The sequence below is a fragment of the Chlamydomonas reinhardtii genome, chromosome 2 (assembly GCF_000002595.2).
Source record: "Chlamydomonas reinhardtii strain CC-503 cw92 mt+ chromosome 2, whole genome shotgun sequence".
Lineage (NCBI taxonomy): Eukaryota > Viridiplantae > Chlorophyta > Chlorophyceae > Chlamydomonadales > Chlamydomonadaceae > Chlamydomonas > Chlamydomonas reinhardtii.
Window position 1 is genome coordinate 2,523,934 of NC_057005.1, and position 18,788 is coordinate 2,542,721.

An 18,788-nucleotide genomic window follows, 5' to 3' on the forward strand; every position below is an offset into this window, starting at 1 on the left:
GCGGGGTGGGGTAGCCCGGGATGGGGGCGACACAAGAATGGCGGGATTCAGACTGCACTCGCTGTGCCCTTTGAAAGACGCAATGTTGGTTTCCTGAGTTCGCGGCATACCACTAGTTCTTTTGGATTCCGGCCGCTGGGCTTGATAGTCACAATCTTTGTGCCGCGTCCACCTAGGAACTAAACGTTTGTCGGTCCTCTCCAGGATTCAAGAATTCAAAGGTTACACTACTCTGCATAACGAAAAATCCCGGTTTGAACTGATCACAAAGAGATCGCTCGGAGAATGGAGAGAGTCTCCTCGCCCACCTGGGTGAGCGTTCCGGAATGATGGTCGCGGTCCTTTTACACCTGACAACATTTGGGGGCTACTGGGCCCCTCGGAAGCCTGTTACCGCCGCCCAGCGGCTAAGCGAACCGAGCCTGGACCCTGCTTGGCTGTTTGCAGGTCGGAGAACAATTTATCAGCAAGTACTATGATGTGCTGGAGAAGCTGCCCAAGTACCAGCATCGGTTCTACAAGGAGAATAGCCTGTTCACCGTGTGCGATGTCCAGCCCGATGGCACGGTTCTCACGGAGACTGCTAGCGGCAACCTGGACGTAAGCTCATTGTTCATCACAAGCAGTCATCAGATCTGGGCTCTAATACTGTTTCTGCGCTGCGCTTGCAGGCCATCCAGGAGAAGGTCATGAAGACTATCGCTAACGCGGTGGTTGCCGCGGACAAGACTCTGGACGCGCAGTTCTCGCAGAACAATGGCGTGCTGCTTCAGGTGGCTGGAACGATGAAGCTGCAGGTGCGCGGCGGGCGGAAGGGCAGTACTGGGGTTTCGTGCCGTTGTTACTCCTGCGCAGAGTGTGAGGCTGACACACGGCTGTCTTGTGCCGCGCTGACAGGGCGTGGACCGCAAGTTCGTGCAGGCCTTCTTCCTGGCCACCCAGGAGAAGGGCTATTACGTCCTGAACGATATGCTGCGCATCTTCGCGCCGGAGCCCGTCCGCCCGCCGATGGAGAACGGCTTTGTGGGCGCGCACGTCGCGGCCATCCCTCCCCCCGCGTTCGGCATGGTGCCTGTGCCGGTGAGTTGCGGCGGCTCATATGACCACAACGAATGGCTGCAATCGGCTCGGCCCGAATTGCTTACCATGAGCAGTGGTAATAGTACAGTCGGGCGCAGGCTGGGAATACAAATACAGAAACTGCCACATCCGAGCTCGGTTGGTTCCTTCGCTAATGTTGCAGATCCCGGGTGGCCAGCTGCCCCCGCGTGTGGACATGGTGCCCGCCATGCCGCCTGGCATCCCCGTGGTGCCGCCGCCGGTGGTCCCGGTGCCGATGCCGGTGGAGATGCCAGTCGCACCGGCCAGCGCGGCCCCGGCTCCGGCGGCGCCCCCGGCAGCTCCTGTGCAGGCCCCCGCGCCGATGCCCGCTCCTACCCCGGCGCCTGCCGCAGCCCCAGCACCCGCGGCCCCAAGCCCGGCGCCCGCTCCCGCTCCGGCGCCGAAGCCGGCCCAAGCCCAGCCGCCGGCTCCGGCACCCGCACCCGCGCCGGCCGCCAACCTGAGCTGGGCGGAGCGGGCCAAGCTGGCGTCGTCGGCTGCGGCGTCCGCGGTGAAGCCCAACACGCCTGCAAAGGTGCCTCAGCAGCCGGCCACCGTGCCCGCGCCTGCGCCGGAGCCGGCCTCGGAGGTGGCAGCGTCCGCGGCAGGTACAGTGGCGGAGGGCGAGGCGGTGGCTGTGGCGGAGGTGGCGGAGACGGCGGACATGGACGAGGGCGTGCCGGAGGCGCTGCCAGCGGCCGTCGCCGGCGACAACAGCGATGGGGGCTTCGGCGTGTACGTGCAGGGCATTCCGCAGCTGTCGCAGGCAGAGCTGAAGAAGCTGCTCACGGCGGAGTTCGCGCAGTTTGGCACCTTCGGCTCCTCGGGCGTGAACGTGGTGCGCTCGCCGCGCTTCGGCATGGTGGCGTACGTGTTCTATGCGGATGAGAAGTCGCAAAAGGCTGCACTGGACGCCAGCGGCAAGTTGCGGCTAGCGGACAGCGACAAGCCGCTCAAAATTCTGGGCGTACTGCCCGAGTTTGAGCGCGGCTTCGCGCCCCGCGGCGGCGGCGGTGGCGGCCGTGGCGAGCGCGGCCGCGGCAGCGGCGTGGGCAGCGGGTACCGCGGCGGGCGCGGTGGCGAGATGCGCGGTAGGTTGCAGCTGGGGGCCGCTGGGGTTTCAGACATGACGGCTGGAATGCTTGGATCACGGTACGGCATGGGGCCACCAGTTGCTAATGCGTTACTGCCTGACCTTGCAGGTGGGTACGAAGGCGGGCGTGGCGGGCGCGGTGGCCGCGGCGATGGCGGTCGCGGTGAGCGCCCCTCGAGCGGATCAGGCGGCCGCGGCCGTGGAGAGGGCGGCCGCGGGGGGCGCGGCGGGGAGCGCGGTGGGCGCGGGCCGCGGGAGTCCGGGAGCGGGCCGAAACAAGCGTAAACCCTTAGTATAGTAGCAGGTGCAAGTTCTTGTGGCGCGGCGCACAGGTCGTGTGGGGGCGAATGCAGCGAAGTTGGAAGCGGAAGCGGTTGTCCCTCATGCAGTTTTCCACGTGGATGGGGGCAGTCTCCTGTGGGTGGCATGTGATGTGTGGGCGCAGATGTGCAGGATTGGGACCGGGATAAATATGCCGTTCTCGTCAGTTCAGACTCACAGGGTTGCTGCTCGATGGCAAGCCCTAGTTGTTGTGGGGCTTCGGATCGCTGCTGTTGCGATGCGAATGCATTGTGGCAGCAGCGTCGCTGACTGACTGGATATGCGCTGGTGTGGTCAGGACCAGGGTGCGATGGGACACGCGTGTCAGAAGAGACCTCCCCTCACACACGTGCGTTAGTGAATGGGAAGCATGAGTATGACATGCACTGGGGCAGGTTGTGCGATCCCAGACGTAAGGCAGACAGACGATTTGGTGGGCAGAGCGCGGATGGTGTGGCCGCTGGGCGGGAAAACGAACTACACTGACTTTTGGGGCGCGTACGGCGCATGAGGATGGCGCAGCGCCCGAGAGGTAGCTGAGGTGGAAGTGATGGGAGCCGAGGCGACACTGAATGAGGATGTGGCGATGGAGCTCAGGCAGAGGTGCGTAACGATAGGTAGCCACTCTTTCCTTGGTGCAGGCTACGGATGGCAGTACGATGACGAAACCGCAGGCAATGTGGACCAAAGTGTTCTATTGTTGGTGTGGCAGGAGACCTCATTGGTGGCCGCTGCACGGAAGAGCTATGCGGGCATTTTCACAACGCCCCGATTATTAAAATGTAATGTCCATGGTCATCAATTCCCCTGATTCTACTCGCCAGGTGCGGTTGGCGCTGCACTAAGATGTGACCTCGAGGCTTGCATCCACCAGAAGGTCACTGGGCAGCTTCGCTTGGCCTGCAAGGCCATTGAGGCAAGGTGGCCATCCGCCTTCCACCTTGCCGTGAACAGAACACACGCCCATGGTGGATACCGCACAATAATACAGGCATCAAGGAACGCGGAGCATTACGTAATTACCACAGCTCTTGCCATTTACACACGCGCGGCCAAGCACTACACCATACGATGGCTGCAATGCACCGACCTCAGCATGCGTGCCAACGCTTAAATTTGTGTTTGGTGCTGGGCGACGGCTTGCTAATTGTTGCTTGCAGCGGCCTTGCCCTTGGCGATGACAGAGGCCACCAGCTCCTCCAGCTGCTGCTGCCGCACAAGCAGCGCTGTCGCCTCCACCCTGGAGGCATAACGGAAGGAGCAGAGTAGCACACGGCTGTGACGGTGTGGACAGGATGCCATCGAGGGGTACCATCCAAGGCCAGCACAGCGAGACGGCTCGTGGCTTGGGAGGGCCCTCACACCTACCGGAGCCGCTCGTTCTCCGCCTCCAGAACCGCAATGGCTGTGGCATCGTCGCGCCGACTGGACGTGCCGGTCTTCTGGCCCAGCATCCGCTCCACCTGCATACAGTGTTAGTTGCTTAGTGACAACAGGTGTGCGCGCGTGGATCAGGCAGGCAGCACTACATGCGGTACGCGCATCAGCCTGCCTGCAGGCCCCCGCACTCCTGCCACGCCATTCCGGCAAGCCTTAAAGCTGCAAAATCGAGGCCGGCACTGCAGCTGTGCAGGAAGCACCGCCCACCTCCAGGAAAGCCTGTAGCACAAAGGGGTGACAGGTGAGCGTGTGGTCAGCAACGAAGCAAGCCGTCAGTAGTGCGTGCTAGGGCGCAAAGCGCAGCCCAGCGAGGGCGGGGCGACTGGGCGGACACACTGTGGCCGGGGCATCACGCCTCCATCGACTGCATGAACCAATTGGAGGCACATCTCTCGCTACGTACGGAGTGGCAAGTCCCAGATATGGCCACATTAGGTACCGCCTGCTCTTGCCACGAACCTGCCGTGCCTTCTCCGCCAGCTCATCATCAGTGAGGGCTCCGTCAGAAACCCCCGCCGAAGCTGCTGCGGCGCCGCCCATGAGCGCCGCCAGCTGCGCCTTCATGTCCGACACCTCCTGGCGCGCAGCTGCCACAATGCCAGCCTGCAGCAATGGTTACGGTCGTCCAGGTAACGAGCAGACCTTGCCAGTGCGTGCGGGCCTTGCCAGTGCGTTTGGGTATTGAAGCGGCATGCAGCCGGAACCCCCTGCTGATGGCGCCTCTGGCTCTGCTTACTCGGGGCATGGGCTTGCCCGGCTCAAACAAGGCTGCCAGCTTGTTCTCCGCGGTGACGATTGCGTCCGTCAACCGCGCAATCTCCACGTCTGCAGCAGGCAATCGATGCATGTCGACACCGTATTGATTGCACGCTGCCTGTGCTGACTCGAGGCGCGCCTGCTGTCACGTCTGCTCCTACGGCCACCGAAAGGTGCGACACTCCACGCACCGGTGCTTGAAACCTCACGCCCGGCATGAACGCGTGCGTGTGCCCCAGACGCGCGATGAACCAACGGTACAGACCAGGGTACAGACTGTGGAACGACCTTGCCAGTTGGCGTGCGCCGTGCAGACAGCGCACGGCCGGCAACTAGCACGCCTGCAGATGCAGAGGGTCACCACGGATAGGGGTATCGGGGCTACTTCGTGCGAGTCGGGTGAAGATAAAGCCATCCATCCGCAGCACCCTGTCATTCGTCTAACCTGGTCGCGGACTGGATGCAACCGTCCTGGCACATTGTGCAAGACTCGAATGAGGCGCTTGCATTTTAAACACAGGAGTATGACAAGAGGGAAAGTCCGAGCCTCCTTTTCTTGGTGTGCTAAGCGTTAATTATCAAGGTATGCATGTAGCTCAATGTGTATTGTAAAACATGCACCACAGCACGTGTGAAAATAGGCGCGAGAAGCGATCGGGCGCGCGATTGCAGAATTAGCAGTGTCCCCTGCCGAGTCCAGTCATTGTAAGTCAAGCTTCCATGGCCAATAGCAAACACGACGAAACCTCTACTGCCCCTGGGAAGCGAGGTAGCCGCTCCCGCTGAATGCCGCTGAATTCTGTATGAAGAATGACACAGCCGTTTCCAACTCAAGCCAGTGACTTTAACTTCAGCTTCGCTGAGCCAGGCGGCGGGCTTACGTTCCAGGACTATGGGGCGACGCAAGATGTGCACCCTGGCACGCTGCAGTTCAACGACTTCACGCAGGTACTGCATGTGTCTCAGTCGACCCTGTATACAGACCCACGGAGGCTAGGAGGAATGGTGATAGGGCAAGGGGGGAGCCGCACGGGGCTGGGGGCACAGGCGTGGGGCTCAAGGGTGAGACAGGAACACCAGCCACACCTGGTGAAGCGGGCAAGCGCTGCACACGGCACAGCGTGCACATATGCTTTTTGACACATGTTCCTTTGCACATGCACAGGGCGTCAGTCAAGCTCTCAACTGGGGCGCACCTGTTGGCGTAACGGCTGCCTCTCAGAGGCTCGCACAGCAGCAGGTGGGGTGGCGACACGGCCTCAACTGGGGCGCAGTGCCTCATGCCATGCGGCGTCCTTCCGGTGTGCCAAGCCCGCCTTGCCCAACGTGCTTTACATGTGCACACGCCGCACAAAACAGAACATGGTACAATTATTTTAACATGTTTTGCACCGGCTCCACAGGTGCACCAGTCTGCGTTCGATGCTCCCCTTGATGGGCTCACAGCGGGCTTCCAGCAGGCAAGTGCACCAACGCTGTGCGGCCGCTTGCGCATGTGCATGCATGGGCGGTACCCAGGGGAGGTCCCTGGCGGTAACAGAAGCTTTACGTGGACAGTCACGGCCCATGCACAGACCGAGGCGTGCGCCGTTTGTTGCCATGTGTTGCCTTTTTGCCAAGTATGGCCGCTGCTTTCTAAAGCACAGTGCAACTCAACCCTGCAAGCTGGCACCATGTGTGCTCACACTAGTCAGCAAATGTGCCCGGGTTCGTGCCCTGCAGCAACTGCGGTTCCAGGAGACGTTCGATGAGGAGGCTGAGGAGGAGCAGCCGCCCGCTGAGCCGGAGAAGACGCCCGAGTGGGCTTGCTCGTGAGTAGTACTGCACGCGCGCAGCTAAACGGCAGCGCAGCATGATGGCTATATTGTTGGGTCGGTGGTCGTTGGAAGGCAGGGGGTGCAGGGAATGTCGCGTATGAACATTTGTACGGGTCAGGCGGAGGCAGGGTAGACGGCGAGAGGATTACGGCGCGGTACGGAGCATCAGGCTAATGTTGGGGGAGCAGACCCTTATGCCACAGCTACTTTCAAAGCCTCCCCGCCGCTACCCCGGCTGACTGCACTCTCATCTGTGTGTCCGTGTGTGGGCGCGTGTGTATTGCTTGTCACTATCGCTCCACATTTCTCCTTGCACAGTTACTGCGGCATCCACAACCCCAGCTGCGTGGTCAAGTGCCTGAGCACCAACAAGTGGTTCTGCAACGGCCGCGTGCACGGCACCGGCTCGTGCATCATCCTGCACCTGGTGTGTGGGCTTGCACGGGTAACCGGCTGGTAGCGTGGGTAGGAATGGAAGCCGCCGGTCAATCTTACCCATCCGTATTGTCGCAGGTTTGTTGCTAACACCTGACATTGACCTGTTATCAACGCACCGCAAACTTGCCGAGGACGCTGCATCCCTTCCCCTGGTCGCGGCGAACTCGAAACAGGTCAAGAGCAAGAACAAGGAGGTGCAGCTGCACCGGGACTCGCCGCTGGGCGACACCGTGCTTGAGTGCTATGCCAGCGGCACGCGCAACCTGTTCGTGCTGGGGTTCGTGCCGGTCAAGAGCGAGAACACGGTGGTGCTGCTGGCGCGAGACACGCCGCCCAACCACCCCACCATCCGCGACCTCAATCTCGACCTGTCGCAGGTGCGGTGACAATCGGGTCTGGGATCGGGGTAGGGACCTCAGCCTGGATACGATGGGGCGGAGAGGTTGACACAAACCCCAGGGTAGCTGGGATGCAGGCACAAGCGCATCTGAAGCGGAGGGATGCGGGCACAAGTGCATCTGAAGCGGAGGGATGCGGGCACAAGTGCATCTGAAGCGTTGCTGGGGCTCACCACGTCACTACTGCAAATACCCCCGTGTGCTAAAGTGTGCTTGAGGCCGCTCAACCCCGCCGCCACCGCAGTGGCAGCCGATTGTGGAGGACCGCGGCCTGGTGCCCTGGCTGGTGAAGCAGCCTACAGAGCCGGAGCTGCTGCGGGCGAGGCACCTCAAGCTGGACCAGGTGGGCAGGGCAGCATTGGAAGGGGCGGGGCCGATCGAAGCTATTGTTTGGTAGCGGGGCGGCACACCGGTGCCGATACGAGGAAGTCTGGGTTGCGCTGCGTTGCCTGGCCACAAACGATTCTAGTACTGTTGCTGGTGCTGCTGCCGCGGTGCTGCTGCTTCTGCTGCTGGGCGGTGCAGCCGAGCTTGATCCTCCTGCCGCGTGTGTTTTGCTGTTGCCCAGATCAACAAGCTGGAGGAGATGTGGAAGACCAAGCCGGCGGCGGGTGTGGACGATCTGGATGAGAAGGCGACGGTGGAGGGGGACGGCGTGACGCAGCCAGTGACGCTCAAGTACGAGGACTCGGCGCAGTACCAGGTAGGTGCCTGCGGCAGCTGTAATGTGTGGTGTGTGTGTGTGTGTGTCTGGAAAAGACTCATCGCGTGTGATTACGGGCAACTGAACTAAGCGATTTGTGGTTGGTGCTTAATGACTGCCTCTGTGAAGAATTAGTTCGAAGATGTGTGGCTGCCAGTTCTCTTGTTTCGGCTGCCGGGCGTCGTGAGCCGTTAGCATGATCCTTTCCTACACATCATACACAGGCCGTGTTTGAGCCGCTGGTGAAGCTGGAGGCCGACTATGACCGCTCCATCAAGGAGAGCCAGAGCCGCGATGACATCACGCTGCGGTGGGACTGGGGCCTCAACGCCAAGCGCGTGGCGTACTTCTACTTCCCGCGCGACGACAACGAGCTCAAACTCATGCAGGTGCGGGCTGCGGCTGCGGGGGAGGGCAAGTTGCTACAGGGGTCTGATACAGAATGCGGCATTGCGATAGCATACAAGCGGACTGACATTCACATAAGTTGGTTTTGGATCAACAGACGGCGGTGCCACGTGTTGCAACGTTTTTCCGTACCTGCCGAACCACTTCTTAACAGGGTGATGAGCTGAAGCTGCGTCACAAGAACGCGAGCAACCGCGGGGCGTGGGAGGCGCTGGGCCATGTGCTCACATACCAGCAGAGCGAGGAGGTGTGCCTGGAGTTGTTCACAAACGTGAGTGTGGCCCGCAAGTGCAGTGGCGCTATTCAATTGGCAGCGCTTCATGGGTCTCCAGCCACCGCTCGTCGCCTCAGCAGCACACCGGTATTCGGCAGTGCGAGCTTGAGCGTGCGTTCTTCGTTGATTGTTGAATATGGTGCAACACCCGGTCAACCTCATGGACTTGTCCAAGAGCCAAGGGCCCCTGCCAGCCGCTGACCAATATGCGCCCGCCGCTCACGAACTAAACGTGTAGGATGTGCCCGAGGACTGCACTGTCGGCTTCAGTGTGGACTTTGTGTGGCGCGGCACCAGCTTTGACCGCATGCGCAACGCGCTCAACACCTTCCGCAAGTACTCCGCATCCATTTCGGGTGCGTGCCCCGGCATTGAACCTGCACGGGCGGCTACGTCACTTGCGGACCGCTTCCTGACCCCTCATGTTCCGGATCCCTCCACCCGTAACCAATGTGCCGGATGCGTTAACCTGCCTCCCCGAGTGCCCCCAACGCGCCGCGTCCTTCCCCGCTCGTCATTCCTTCTCCACCGCCATCCAACTACGGCGTTCATGCCTGGAACCCCCGCCCCACCAGGCTACCTGTACCACCTCATTCTGGGCCACCCGGTGGAGTCCGTGACGCTCAAGATCCCGCTGCCCAAGGCCGGTCTGGGCGTGCCCTCGCTGCCCGAGCTCAACCACAGCCAGCTGCACGCCGTCAAGTCCGTGCTGCAGCAGCCGCTGTCGCTCATCCAGGTGCGGTGGGGCCCGGGGGACTGGAAGCTTCGCCGCGTGGGTTTGGAAAATGCCGCGGGTAAGCCGTATCCTGTCGCGTGACTTACAGTAGTTCTGAGTTGCTGGGCTTGCTAGCATAATGCCTTGGCATGCATTATTAACCCCCGATTACACCTACACTTGCCGCCTATCCCGCCGTCAACATGCGTCACGTGCTCCACAGGGCCCTCCCGGCACGGGCAAGACGGTGACCAGTGCGGCCATCGTGTACCACCTGGCGCACAGCGGCACGGGCCAGGTGCTGGTGGCGGCGCCCTCCAACGTGGCGGTGGACCAGCTGGCGCACAAGATGGACCAGACCGGGCTCAAGGTGGTGCGCCTGTGCGCCAAGACGCGCGAGGCGGTGGCGTCGCCGGTGGAGCACCTCACGCTGCACTATCAGGTGCATGGCTGCGTGCTCGTGGGTGTCGTGAATGCGCATGCCGTATGTAACACACGGCATAGGGGCGGAAGCGCGCTTACATCTTGCTGGCCCTGCAACCTCCCGTTCTTCTGCCTGCTGTACCGTACCGTCATTCGGACTGCCCATCGCTCTTTCACTGCGTGCGCCAGGTGACGCACATGGCTGTGCCTGAGGGCGAGCGGCTGCGCAAGCTGCTGGCGCTGCGGGGCGCGCAGGGCGGCCTGAACGCCAGCGACGAGAAGGAGCTCAAGAGCCTGCGGCGGCGGCTGGAGATGGAGGTGCTGGAGAACGCCGACGTGGTGTGCACCACATGCGTGGGCGCAGGCGACCCGCGCCTGTCGCACTTCCGTTTCCAGCACGTGAGTAGAGGGGTTGGGGCACGGGGCGGGAGACGCGGCTGAGTGGCTGACGCTGGCCCCTCTGCAATTCTGCATCCTGGGTATGGTTGGGGCTCTGGCGGCTGAAAGTATGATGTGCGCTTCAAATGTGCGGTGCAGGTGCTAATTGACGAGAGCACCCAGGCCGCGGAGCCGGAGTGCCTCATTCCCATGGTGCTGGGAGCCAAGCAGGTGCGTGTAGTGCTGAGCTTAGCACCGCATGGTCCTCCGTCTTGCGAGCAGCGCATCTCATGACGCCTGCTCCCGCTTGCTTCTGTTGCCTCACTCCCGCCTGCGCTCCCACTGCTCCCCACCCCCGCCCTCGGCCCTGCCCCTCCGCCGCCCCGCCCGCAGGTGATCCTGGTGGGCGACCACTGCCAGCTGGGTCCGGTCATCATGTGCAAAAAGGCGGCGGAGGCGGGGCTGTGCCAGTCGCTGTTCGAGCGCCTGCGCCTGCTGGGCGTCAAGCCGATCCGCCTGCAGGTGGGAAGACTGGAAAGCCGGGCCGTGCGTGGTGCCGAGCTGCAGACCTCCACAGCCACGATTTGCCAGGCCGCCGGGTTGGGCTGGGCTGGGCTGGTAGCATGTCGACAACACTGCCTTTGCAATGTTGCCTTGGCGTACCACTGAGATCGCCCGCATCGCTGGCCTGCTCCGCCACCCTTCCCACAACCCGCAGGTCCAGTACCGGATGCACCCCTGCCTGTCGGAGTTCCCCTCCAACACCTTCTACGAGGGCACGCTGCAGAACGGCACGGGCATGGGCGAGCGGCGGCTGGCGGGCGTGGACTTCCCCTGGCCCAACCCCGACAAGCCCATGATGTTCTGGGTGCAGCTGGGCGCGGAGGAGATCAGCGCCAGCAGTGAGAAGGGGCTGGGGGTAGCCGTCCGTGGACAACGCGAGCAAGGAACGGGGAGGCAGGGGTCCCAAACCATTCTTGAGTCTAGAGGGAAGCCACTGCTGTTGGTGGTGCTGCCCTTATGGCTGGACTAGGCCGAAAGGGCACGGGAGCGGAAGCGCGGCACGCTGCCGATGCATCCGGTGTATGTAGTATGCTACCCGGCCAACAAGTGTACATTCTGCAGCGTTTTGACGTGGGTGGTATCGCCAATGCAGGCACCTCGTACCTGAACCGCACGGAGGCGGCGGCAGTGGAGAAGGTGGTGACGCGCTTCCTGCAGAACGGCATGAGCCCGGCCCAGATTGGCGTCATCACGCCGTACGAGGGCCAGCGCGCGCACGTGGTGTCGGTCATGGTGCGCAACGGCACGGCCCGGCAGGACCTGTACAAGGAGATTGAGGTGAGAGCAATTTGGTCGTGTGCTGCTTGTGCGTGCGGGGCATGAGATTTGATAATGCTCTGTCCCCCAGACGCTCGTATTTCAAAGGGCGCCCACAACATTGCTGCTGGCCTGTCTCGTGGCCAACTTCCTACCGCATCCTGATGGGAACACGTGCGCGCGTGTGCGTAGGTGTCGAGTGTGGACGCGTTCCAAGGCCGCGAGAAGGACATCATCGTGCTGTCGTGCGTGCGCTCCAATGAGCACTCCTCCATCGGCTTTCTGTCCGACCCGCGCCGCCTCAACGTGGCGCTCACCCGTGCGCGCTTCGGGTGAGTTGCTCTCTACCGTACTGATTCTTTCGACAGGCCAACTCCTTATGCCTCATGCCTGCAATCCATGCCCTTGTCTAGAATTACGCCGCATGATATCGGTTTCGCTTACCGTAAATAACCGCCTAACCTCCCTCGGGGTTTTCCTCCCTCCACAGCCTGGTGGTGCTGGGCAACCCGCGCGTGCTGTCGCGCCAGCCGCTGTGGAACAGCTTGCTGCAGTACTTCAAGGAGCACGGCTGCCTGGCGGAGGGGCCGCTCACAAACCTCAAAGCCTCCATGGTGCAGCTGCACAAGCCCAAGCGGGTGAGGGCGGACGCCGCACCCACTCGGTCCGGCCCACATGTTTTGCCACCTGCTTCAAGGGGTTGGACGCTCTTACCGTTGTACAACTAGGGATACTGAATATACCATGGCTACACCTTCCTTGCTGTGCAGGTGTTTGACCGCATGTCGTTCGGGGTGGGTGCACTCACCACCAACCGCTTCCAGCCGCCCGAGAAGGTCGGCGACCCACTGCCGCCCAAGGCCTCGCCTGGATACGGCCCCGTGGGCGCCGGCGCGCCAGGCGCCGGCGCGCCTTCGGGGCAGCAGCTGCAGTTTGCAGCTGTGCCGCCCACCGGCGGCGCGGCAGCGGCGGGTGGCAGTGGCGCGGCTGCGAACGGCGGCGGCAACCGGTATTCATCACGTGCCGCTACCGGAGGCATGGCAGGGCGCGGCAGCGGTGCTGCGGGCGGGGCCGCGACTGCGGCGGCGGTGGCCGCGGCAGCGGGCCGGGCTGGCGCGAGCCAGACGTTTATGCCCTTCGCTGCGCCCACATACAGCATTCCCGCGCCTACGGCGCGAGGCAAGGTAAGCTCCATTCGGAATACTAGTACAGTCACACGTATCATTCGCCGTACGCGCCTGCGCGTGTGTGGCCAGTCTACCATGTTTACGGTACACCTCATCATGGCGCCCGCCCTCGCTCTGCGCTCACGGCAACGCTTGCAGGGGCCGCGCGGCGACGCGACGGCTTCCCAGGCCGCCAGCGACCTGTCCCTGCCCGGCGTCTACACGCAGCCCGCCGCGGTGGCAGGCGGCACCACGCAGGGCACCCTGCCCGCCACACAGGCCATAACGGGCCTAGGCGGGGCCTCGCAGCTGGCCGGCGGCGCAGCCGCGGCCGCGCTGCCGTACGGCTTCACCGCCGACTTCAGCCAGACCAGTGGCTACGGTGGCTTGGGGGCGGCGGGCGTGGGCATGGGCATGGGCGTGGGCACGCTGGGCGGGCTGCCGGGCCTGGGCCTGGGCGGTGATGTGGACTTCAACAGCCAGGTGGATAACTTCCTGCTGAGCCAAGGCTTCGGCAACGAGACGCAGTTCCTGGATGCGGCCACTGGCGAGTTCCTGGGCGGCTTCGGCGGCGCGACGCAGGTGGGGCCAGAGGGGCTTGGGAGGCGCGGTTGTAATGGCCGGCTGGAGCAATGGGTCATGCAATTTGTTGAACATAAGACGGGCATCAGGTTGCCCGTGCCCAGGGTGTTGACCTACGACGGGGTTTGCGCCCTTGCGCTGGGTTTGTCCCAACATGCGTTGCGTCACCCCGTTGTGCGCTTGCTGATTGCAGGACCGATGAGCATGATAGGTAGCGGGGTTGCTTGGATGCATGGAGAGGCGCGCCATGGTGCTACCTATGCTGCAGCTTCGTGCGCAGTGCAGCAGGACGATCGGATCGGCAGATGCACAAAAAGAGAACTGCCTGATCCGCCGGCGCGAGCGAGTGGGCCGTGTCCGCAGCAGTCAACTCGGCCACCAGTTTGCAACAGAATCTGGCAGCGCTCATGCGCTCCCACCACGCACTCCCACAGCTGCACACCCGCCATTGCGAGGCAAGCGCTGCTACCATCCAGCAAGGGGGTGGTTGGAGGCACGCCTGGATTCTACTCAGGTGCGGACTACTGCGCACTTCGCAAGGCGCAAGCACAATTTGCAACCAAGCAGCGCCACGTGCCCAGACGCCGGTGCGGCGTACACGAAGCGCGATTCGCGCCTTCCTGATTGCCGCGGTGTATGCACCTGTCCCTGTTGCGCTGCGATTGCCACCTGAGCGCTTGAGTTGGCTCCCCATTGCAGCTGGCTGCGTGGCCTGTGCCGACGATGCAATCCTCAGTGAGCATGAAGAGGTTGCAATTTTATTGTTGGCGTTTGTTGAGGAAAGAGGGCTAGGCAGCTGGATGTGGTTGCTTCACGACGCTGGCAAGGGAGTAGTCCTCGTGAAGCACTGGAGAAGTGGGCGGAGCCGGGAGCCCGGATGTCACTGCTTGGTGCCGGAACGCTGGCAAGCAGCCGAGGTAACATAGCGGAATGCGGCCTTTCGGTCGCATTGCATCACAACTGCCAATGGTAACACACATCGTGCTTGTCACGTCTTACAGCCCGGGTTGCGGTAATCGTAGTACCACAGTTCCACTGAGCACCACAGCTCCAGTCCAGGGCTGCATGTCACACGGCGCATTCAGTTGCTAGCCCTTTAAATTCATAGGGGTCGCAGCCACACTGGGGTTCGTGAATCCAAATTGGGCCTCGGCAGCACTCAATGGTCACTGTGCGCTTGCACATCCAGATCCCCTCTCAATCGTCGCAAGCATACTGTCAGTACCGGTAGACTCAATACCCTATGTGCTTTCCACGTCCGGCAGTCCGTTCAGCCATAGCACCAGGTCATGTCAAAAGCAATGCCGAGTGAGCTGTAGCGCGAGGCCACGTCCCACCCACCTTGTCAGAATGTTACGTCAAGGCTGCAAGGCCATCATCCTCATGACAAGCCGCCATTTGCACGCGACGCGCAGTGCTCGACCTTCAAGCCCTGCTTTCATACCCACCACCCAACTGTGGTCCTTGGCCGGCCAACTACACCCCACATAGACCGACTCAACCTGACCACTTCACAAAGCCGCTCACATCCACCCCAGCCACCGCAGCAGCAGCGCCAGCAGCACCACCACAACCGCCGCGATGAGCAGGATGTTCTTGCGCGCCCAGTCGCGCGCGCCCTGCAGCGCCGCCGTCGTCTTGATCATCATGTTGAGCTGCGCGTCCGACAGGCTGCCCAGCTGCTTGGCCATGGCGTCCGCCTGCGCGCGGTCCTTCACCATGCCGCTGCTGATCAGCATGCCCGCCAGCGCCTCTGGATCCATGGATTTCATCATCTTGACCATGGACTCCATCATTTTGGGATCCTGCATCATGGAGCCCATGGAGCCCAGGTCCGGCATCTTGCCGCCAGCGCCCAGCGCGCCCGGCCCCATGCCCGGCCCCATGCCCATCTTGGCCGCCATCTCCGTCATCCGCGCCATGTCCTCCGGGCTCATGTTCTTCATCATGTCCGCCATGCCGGCCATGCCGCCCGGCGGCAGCCCGGCGGCGCCCGCGCCCGCCGCGCCGCCTGGCGCCATGCCCATCTTGCTGGCCATTTCCGTCATCTTGGCGATGTCGTCGGGGCTCATGTTCTTCATCATGTCCGCCGCCATCTTTGCCATCTCCGGCGTCATCTGCGGCATGCCGCCCGGCCCCAGCGCCGGCGCTGCCGCCGCCGCCGCGCTGCTGCTACTCCCGCTGCCAACCCCCGCCGACGCCTGCAGGGACGCCGCCATCTCCGTCATCCGCGCCATCTCCTCCGGGCTCATGTTCTTCATCATCTCTGCCGCCATCTTTATGGCCTCCGGCGTCATGTTCATGCCCGCGCCGCCCGGCACCATCTTGGCCATCTCCGCCAGCTGCTCTGGCGGCATGGACGCCATCATCTCCGCCGCAGCCCGCGGGTCCATGCCGCCCGGCGGCATGGGTGGCAGCCCCGCTGCCAGCGAGCTTGACGCAGGCGCGGCGCTGCTGCGGCCGCTGGTGCTGGCACCGGCGGCAGATGAGGCGCGGGCGGAGGAGGAGTCCGCAGCGGAGGAACCGAGGGAGGCGGGCGGCGGGCCCATCTTGGCGGCCGTGTCCATGGCCGCCTGCAGCTCGCTGGGCGACATCTTCTGGAAGCTCTCCGCCGCCATCTTCGCCATCTCTGGCGTGATGTTCATGCCCGGCGGCAGGCCCGCCTGCTTGGCCATCTCCTGCAGCTTGCTGGGGTCGATAGTGGACAGCACCTACGCGGGCGGCGGACACGGGCAGCCAGGATACCCATCACCACGCTGTACACGCGGAGGACAGCAGCCCCACCCAGCAGCCCCTACTCACATTCTTCTCCGCACATGTTTACAAAACAGCAGCTTGCTGCAGGCCCGCCACACGCCCCGCCCCGCCCCGCCCCCACCTCGCCCATGGTCTTGGCCATGTCGGGGTTCTTGGCCATCACCTCCGCCATCTTCTTCATGGCCTCGGGGTTGCGGGCAGCGTCAGGGCCACGCAGCTCCGGCGGCAGCTCGGCCTGTTTTGTCGCAGCCACACATAAGTCGAGCGCCTGACCCAGGTAGCTATCAAGTATGCCATCGAGAGAGGCACTGACCAGCTACGACATAATCTTGCCTTGCGAGATACGGAAGGGCATGCGCATGGCTCCCATGGCCCGCACAGCGCTGCCCGGGCCCCACGCACCCAGCATGCACACGCTCACCTGCACCTTGGCCACCTTGGTCATGAGGTCGGCGTCCAGCCCGCCCCGCAGCGCGTCCAGCGGTGCGTCCGGCATGCCCATCTGCCGGGCCATGGCGCGCAGCTGGTCATCGCTCATGCCCTTCATCATCTCCTGGGCCTGCAAGCAGGGCAGTGGAGCGGGACCGGGGTGTGGATTGCATGGTCAGCATTATCGGTGTGCGAGTTGGGAATGAGGCCCCGCGTACGGTGTACCGTACCGCACGTGCGAGTTATAGCACATGCTAGGGCGTTCACCCATTGCCTAGCTGCCTCCATCCACGGACGGGGTTGCCTTTCACCCGTCTCAAGGCCGGCCCAATCCCCACCTGCTTGATCATTTCAGGGTTCTTTGACACCATCTCCTGCATCTTTTCCATGTCCATGCCTGCCATCGGCCCCGCGCCGACACTGCTGCTACTGCTGCTGCTGCTGGTAGACGCCCCCGTGCTGGCCGCCGCCCGCGACGCGGTGGAGGTCGCCGGCGCTGCAGGCGCCTCCTTCACCTCCTCCACCACCCCGTCGCCGTCATCCGCGCTGCTGGCAGCAGTAGCAGCAGCAACAGCCGTGCTGGCGCCTGCCGGCGGCAGCTGGCCGGACGCGCGCAGCGCGCTGATCCTGTCCTTGACTTCCTGCAGCTTATCCCGGATGGGTACCGCCTGCGAGGGGTCGATCTCCTTTGCCATCTTGAGCGCCCGCTCCAGATCCGAGCTGGCGTCCAGCCAGGAGCCGGTGCCCATGTAGGCCTGGCCGCGGCGGTACAGCGCCTTCAGGTTGCTGGGTTCCGCTGCGAGGGGGTCGAGGCAGAAAGGCAGCCAAGGGGTCAAGAAGTTAGGTGCCCGGTCAGTATGGAGACTGGCTGCTACTATTGCAATGGCCTATGGTCAGCAACATCGTGCGGCTGTGGTTCTCCTCTGTGGCCTTGCCAGTACGGGATACCGTTTCAGCAGCCCCGCACGTCCCTACTCACATGCGAGCACGCTGTTGCAATTCTCCAGGCACTTGGAGAACTGCTTCAGATTGAGGTAGCAGCTGCTGAGGTTGAGCGTGCAGGCGCGCGCCAGGTCTGCTGCCTCCTTGCCCGCCATGCTCGCGACGTTGGTCTTAGCCCGCTCGTACTTCTCCGCCGCCTCCGCGAAGGCACCGCGGTTGTGTAGCTGGTTACCCTCCGCCTTTAGCTGGTTGCTTGCCTGTGGACCCACGGGCAGGAAGAATGTCACGAGCCCAACCGCGTCGTCGCTGGCGGTGCTTGGCTGTCTGCACCCCTGGCACAGCATTGACAGTAGCCCGCTATCCGAACCTTACCCAGCCCATGCACAGTGCCAATGCTCACGTTTAGCACGTACTGCGTCCGCCCCGCCATCTGCTGCTGCGCCTGCGCCGCCTGCCTCGCCATGGTGTCACCGTCCATGCCCGCCATCTGCTGCTTGGCGCGCTCCCAGTCATCCGGCTTCATGTCCTTCATCTGAGACATGGCCTGTACGTTCATGTGAATATGGCAATTGAAGGGTTAAGGTCAGGGCTCCACGAAAGTGACGAGACACGAAGGCCGCGCTGCCACACTGCAGGTGCGGGTGTGGCGCAAGACCTCACCCAGGGCCCAAACCCCGCACCTGCTGCATCATGTCCGGTGGCATGTTTTTCATCATGGATTGCATTTGTTCCATCTGCTCCGGGGTCATTTTCCTCTGGGGAGGGCGGGCAGGTCGCGGATGTGAGAGCGGGTGCACGGCGAGAGTCACCTCCGGGCTCGTCAGCCGCTGAGCGTGTCAGAAGCTTCCCGGCACCCCTGGCATCTCCGCAGCGCCCCCGCGCGCACCCCGCACGCCATTTGAAGGTCATCGCGAACAATTACGTCAATTGGAGGTGTCCGTGAGCCCCTTCCCCGAACGGTCGCCATTTTACCATATTAGTCCAAGCCGGCCATACACCCAGCCGTCCCGTCCCCGAACGGTCGACTTTTTACCATCTGTTCCATCGCAAACTGCATGGTATTTGCGTCCATCTTTCCCCTGGCAGCGGCAGACTGGCGATCGTTGCTTGCGCCTGTATATGCCTGCTGTGCAACGGCGACAGCGCCAGCAGTTCTATCTAGGTTGTGTTTTGTTCAAATTGACTCAGGGTGAACGCCTGGATAGAACCCCTAACGCAAACCCGTGTGTCGTGTGCTTATCCCTGAAAATTACAAGCAGCTTATGCTATCACGTGAATACGAGTTACCAAGGATTTAGAGCAAACAAGGATGCCTATGGGCAGAACT

At 62.8% G+C, this 18,788-nt stretch overlaps 4 protein-coding genes across 4 annotated transcripts; 2 read left to right on the forward strand and 2 right to left on the reverse strand.

Moving 5' to 3' along the window:
• Positions 1-94: 94 nt before the first annotated feature.
• CHLRE_02g092400v5 (uncharacterized protein) lies at positions 95-3,313 on the forward strand. Its single transcript, XM_043059453.1, has 6 exons — positions 95-312; positions 448-600; positions 672-797; positions 898-1,080; positions 1,244-2,192; positions 2,304-3,313. Exons 1-6 carry the CDS (start codon positions 286-288, stop codon positions 2,477-2,479), a joined length of 1,614 nt encoding a protein of 537 aa, XP_042927087.1. The 5' UTR covers positions 95-285; the 3' UTR covers positions 2,480-3,313.
• A 5-nt stretch (positions 3,314-3,318) lies between these two features.
• On the reverse strand, positions 3,319-5,307 carry CHLRE_02g092451v5 (uncharacterized protein). The gene is made up of 7 exons (XM_001701932.2): positions 5,157-5,307; positions 4,903-5,052; positions 4,692-4,780; positions 4,415-4,558; positions 4,163-4,174; positions 3,884-3,978; positions 3,319-3,755 (listed from the first exon to the last, which is right to left on the reverse strand). The coding sequence occupies exons 3-7, from the start codon at positions 4,698-4,700 to the stop codon at positions 3,659-3,661; spliced, it is 357 nt and encodes a 118-aa protein (XP_001701984.2). The 5' UTR covers positions 4,701-4,780; positions 4,903-5,052; positions 5,157-5,307; the 3' UTR covers positions 3,319-3,658.
• Positions 5,308-5,424: 117 nt separating this feature from the next.
• CHLRE_02g092500v5 (uncharacterized protein) lies at positions 5,425-14,306 on the forward strand. Its single transcript, XM_043059454.1, has 23 exons — positions 5,425-5,659; positions 5,877-5,951; positions 6,115-6,171; positions 6,434-6,522; positions 6,847-6,955; positions 7,140-7,343; positions 7,609-7,707; positions 7,933-8,067; positions 8,292-8,456; positions 8,630-8,746; positions 8,988-9,105; positions 9,325-9,485; positions 9,688-9,906; positions 10,077-10,286; positions 10,425-10,496; positions 10,659-10,787; positions 10,984-11,167; positions 11,422-11,606; positions 11,778-11,917; positions 12,076-12,223; positions 12,356-12,769; positions 12,911-13,333; positions 13,527-14,306. The coding sequence occupies exons 1-23, from the start codon at positions 5,522-5,524 to the stop codon at positions 13,533-13,535; spliced, it is 3,600 nt and encodes a 1,199-aa protein (XP_042927088.1). The 5' UTR covers positions 5,425-5,521; the 3' UTR covers positions 13,536-14,306.
• Positions 14,307-14,316: 10 nt separating this feature from the next.
• CHLRE_02g092550v5 (uncharacterized protein) lies at positions 14,317-18,749 on the reverse strand. The gene is made up of 8 exons (XM_043059455.1): positions 18,495-18,749; positions 18,142-18,216; positions 17,862-18,005; positions 17,499-17,718; positions 16,858-17,315; positions 16,512-16,649; positions 16,212-16,325; positions 14,317-16,044 (listed from the first exon to the last, which is right to left on the reverse strand). The coding sequence occupies exons 1-8, from the start codon at positions 18,531-18,533 to the stop codon at positions 14,857-14,859; spliced, it is 2,376 nt and encodes a 791-aa protein (XP_042927089.1). The 5' UTR covers positions 18,534-18,749; the 3' UTR covers positions 14,317-14,856.
• Positions 18,750-18,788: the final 39 nt, after the last annotated feature.